Source organism: Citrus sinensis, chromosome 7 (assembly GCF_022201045.2).
Source record: "Citrus sinensis cultivar Valencia sweet orange chromosome 7, DVS_A1.0, whole genome shotgun sequence".
In the NCBI taxonomy this organism is placed as follows: domain Eukaryota; kingdom Viridiplantae; phylum Streptophyta; class Magnoliopsida; order Sapindales; family Rutaceae; genus Citrus; species Citrus sinensis.
This window is the reverse complement of record NC_068562.1, coordinates 4,708,045-4,711,345: the sequence shown is the minus strand read 5'-3', so window position 1 is coordinate 4,711,345 and position 3,301 is coordinate 4,708,045. Positions and strand designations below refer to the sequence as shown.

The 3,301-nt window shown below is 37.4% G+C and overlaps 1 protein-coding gene across 1 annotated transcript; it reads right to left on the bottom strand.

Moving 5' to 3' along the window:
* Window positions 1–1,101: 1,101 nt before the first annotated feature.
* Window positions 1,102–3,301, bottom strand: LOC102614668 (1-aminocyclopropane-1-carboxylate synthase 3-like). The gene is made up of 4 exons (XM_006466351.4): window positions 2,981–3,301; window positions 2,751–2,882; window positions 2,487–2,647; window positions 1,102–2,368 (listed from the first exon to the last, which is right to left on the bottom strand). The coding sequence occupies exons 1-4, from the start codon at window positions 3,125–3,127 to the stop codon at window positions 1,399–1,401; spliced, it is 1,410 nt and encodes a 469-aa protein (XP_006466414.2). The 5' UTR covers window positions 3,128–3,301; the 3' UTR covers window positions 1,102–1,398.

The following is a 3,301-nucleotide window of genomic DNA, read 5'->3' as shown; positions in this document are numbered from 1 at the left end:
TCCTCAGCTGGCTTCTCTTTGAAATTATCTGTCGTGTTTTATTATATACCAAAACCAATACATATAGTATAATTTGGTTGGTAAAATGTATATGGTGAATTGTTAAGATCGTGGTAGAAGAAGAAAATGGTCAGTAGAGTTAAAATAGTGAGAAAATCAAGCTACAGTTAAATACAATAATATTTAATTATAGTCCCAAAAGATCTGTGGAGAATAGAATCCTGGTTCTATTATTTTCCCAATAACTGAACACATGCAATCGTATATTTTAATTCCGTTTAATTAATTAGAGAAAAGAAAACTCAGGGAAGAGCTTTCATTCCTAAATATTAATTGAATACTAATTACGGGCATGATTTAGTTTGTCTCCCAAAACTAAATCATATACGAAAGCAGACTTTGGCTAGAACCGCGTAAACTCTACGGAAACAAAAACAACTTTTTAAGCACTAATTATTCCTGGAAAGTTCAAAAGGGCAATAAGCACTTTAAAGTTTCTTGCAAGCAACTCTTTCCCTCTTTTATTTGTGCTGCTTGTGTAGTTGGTGACGATTTCAAACCATGAAGGTTAAAGCATTATTTACACTTTTTTTAAATATATATATATATATATTTAAAGAATTCTGAACTTTATAGAATTCGAGACTACGTTTACAACGTTATAACGGCACAATGGAGTTTATGAACAAAATGTCAAGTTCTATTGCTCTAATTGGTTCAACTCCAAAAAAGGAATGTACAATTTGGAAACCCTAGCACCAAAACAAATGTCCTTTTGACTATTTGGGCCTCTGACCCACAAAAACCAACACATAACACTATATAATATTTTGTTCGGTAAGAGTTTCCTTCTCATATGGCTTAAACAACGTGAAGAGTCACCATTAATACAGTACTTGCTAATGATGATAAATCATCTTTCATCTATAAGGTCGGTTGAGACACAATTAATGGACTACCGGCCGACGTCGGCAGCTCAAGTCACCGTCTCTACCCACTTATCGTGCTGCCGCCATTACGTGTTAACATTGCTTATCGTTGTAACAAACAATACATGTACGTACGTACAAAAGCAGAAAATTAATTATTAAATAGAAAGAGTAACATTAATTATTTTCTTTATATTATTAATAAGTCATATGCAAAATTACGTTATTGTATATTTTGAATGATTCATCTAGAAGATCGATCTCTCTCCTGCAGGGGGGGGGGGGCGCTCAAGTTTTACAATTACAAACGAAACTAATTAAGCCACTTCACATCCACGTGGACAGAGTGCACTTTCTAGTTTTTTATAATTGAAAAAAAAAAAAAACTCAACCAAATATTTGGTTAAAAATTTTGAGATAATGGACAGTTTATGTTCACACTTGACTTGAGAGTTGACGACACACCAAACTATCGTTCACCAGTCATAGGATCGTCGAACGATAGCCGGAAAACCCACTTAGTGAAGGACCTTCTTCTAGAATTTTTGATGGATTGATGGTTGCTTTGATTGTGGAGAGTTGTGGTTATGGAGTCCACGAAAGCCTTCAATCGTTGCATGGACAGCTTTAGAGTATCCTCAGACATGTTAGCAAAACAAACTCGGAACCAGCCTGGCTCAGTGCAATGGCATGAAGAGCCAGGAGATATGTTTAACTTGACATCATAGACGATTTTCTTCCACAATTCCATTTCAGCTTCGAATGTGTTTGAGCTCAATAGATGTCGCATGTCAACCCAGCAAAATAAGCCAGCATTGCTCTTAAGGCAGCTGATGCCGGCTTTTTCAAGGCCCGACACAAGCTTCCTGTGCCTTTGCTTAAGCCTCTTTTTGTTCTCGGAAATGTAGTTTTGTGCGAACTTCTTGTCTGAGAGCAAAGCAGAGAGAAGATACTGAGTTTGAGAAGAAACTAGGCCGAAGCTGGACATTTTTGTGGCAGCGGCCACAACCGTGTCATCGTTGGAGTAAATTGCACCAACTCGAAAACCAGGGAGACCCAGATCCTTTGAGAGACTATAGACAATGTGAACTCGGTTCCAAACTTCAGTGTTCTCACAGTTTCTGTCCTTGAGAATTTCCATGATACTGACGAAGCCTGGGGAGCTAAAAACTGTCCCGGAATAAATTTCGTCACTTATTAAATGAATGTTCTTCTCAGTAATGAAGTTGACAAGAAGGTTCAATTCATTGCGGCTCATTGTTGTGCCCAACGGATTAGAGGGGTTGGTGACAAGGACTCCTTTAACTTTGAGGTGGCGTTTTTGAGCTAGCTGATAAGCTTCTTCAAGAGCCATTTCAGTGATTTGGAAGCCGTTTAAGCTTGTACACTGAATTGGTACAATTTCAACTCCAGTTCGCCACTTGAGATCTCTATCGAAACTGCAAACAATTAAAAATTAGTATAAGTAACGTACATTCCATGCATGCATCAAGATAAAATGATATGTTACTTGATATTTTGGTAACAGGAAAGTTATTTATGAAGTTAGATATTTACCCAGGGTAGTATGGAGTGGGGAGAAGAAAGGCCTCGCCTGGCTCAGCGAGGCAAAACATTAGAGTCTCATTGGCAGAAGTTGCTCCGGCTGTGAGGACTATCTTGCTTGTATCAAAAGTTACTTTGTTTCCTCTTATTTCTGACATAAATTCCACCAGTGCCTGCATAAAATTAATGTTGGAAAAAGAAAATCGTTAGATAAGAATGGACATGTATAACAAATTATACTGGTATTATTAATTTTTATTCATTTATTTTATTTACTTTCTTGAAAGCAGGAAGACCGTGATAATCTTGGAAGAGAGCGAGCTCTCTGAAAATGGATTGTCCATCTCTCTTAAATCCAGCGGCATCTGGGTTTCTATCGAGCCATGATTCAAGAAGATCAAAGGAGAGCTGAAAAAGATGTGAAATAAAATGAATGTTAGGAGACACATTTTGCTGAGATGAAATGTTATTGAAAATTAAACTGGCATTTGTAGTTAGCTGGCTACCTGATTCTCTGCAAGACCCATCTGAATAATTCCAGTTGGATTTTGCACTTCGTCGTATGGATTCTTCTCATATTCCTGCCACCCCAAGAAATATGAAGAATCTTGCCCATGAGTATTGCATGTAGCTTTCCCGGACAGCAGTCCCATTTTAATCAGTGTGTCCACAAGTGTTTCAAGATGTACAATATAGAATCTAGTGCCAAAGCAAAAGACAGAGAGCGAGAACGTGCCGGAAGAACTTTTGAGAGGGAATTGAAAGAGAGAAAAGATTATGAAGTCTCAATTTAATTTGAAGTTTGAAGACTCTTGATTTGGAGGATT

Excerpts from the sequence above, each read along its gene's own strand:
- LOC102614668 (XM_006466351.4), bottom strand. The coding sequence starts at position 3,127 with ATGGGACTGCTGTCCGGGAAAGCTACATGCAATACTCATGGGCAAGAT. Across the intron at positions 2,883-2,980 it reads TGGGTCTTGCAGAGAATCAG|CTCTCCTTTGATCTTCTTGA; the intron begins GTAGCCAGCTAA and ends CATCTTTTTCAG. Across the intron at positions 2,369-2,486 it reads CCCACTCCATACTACCCTGG|TTTCGATAGAGATCTCAAGT; the intron begins GTAAATATCTAA and ends AATTGTTTGCAG.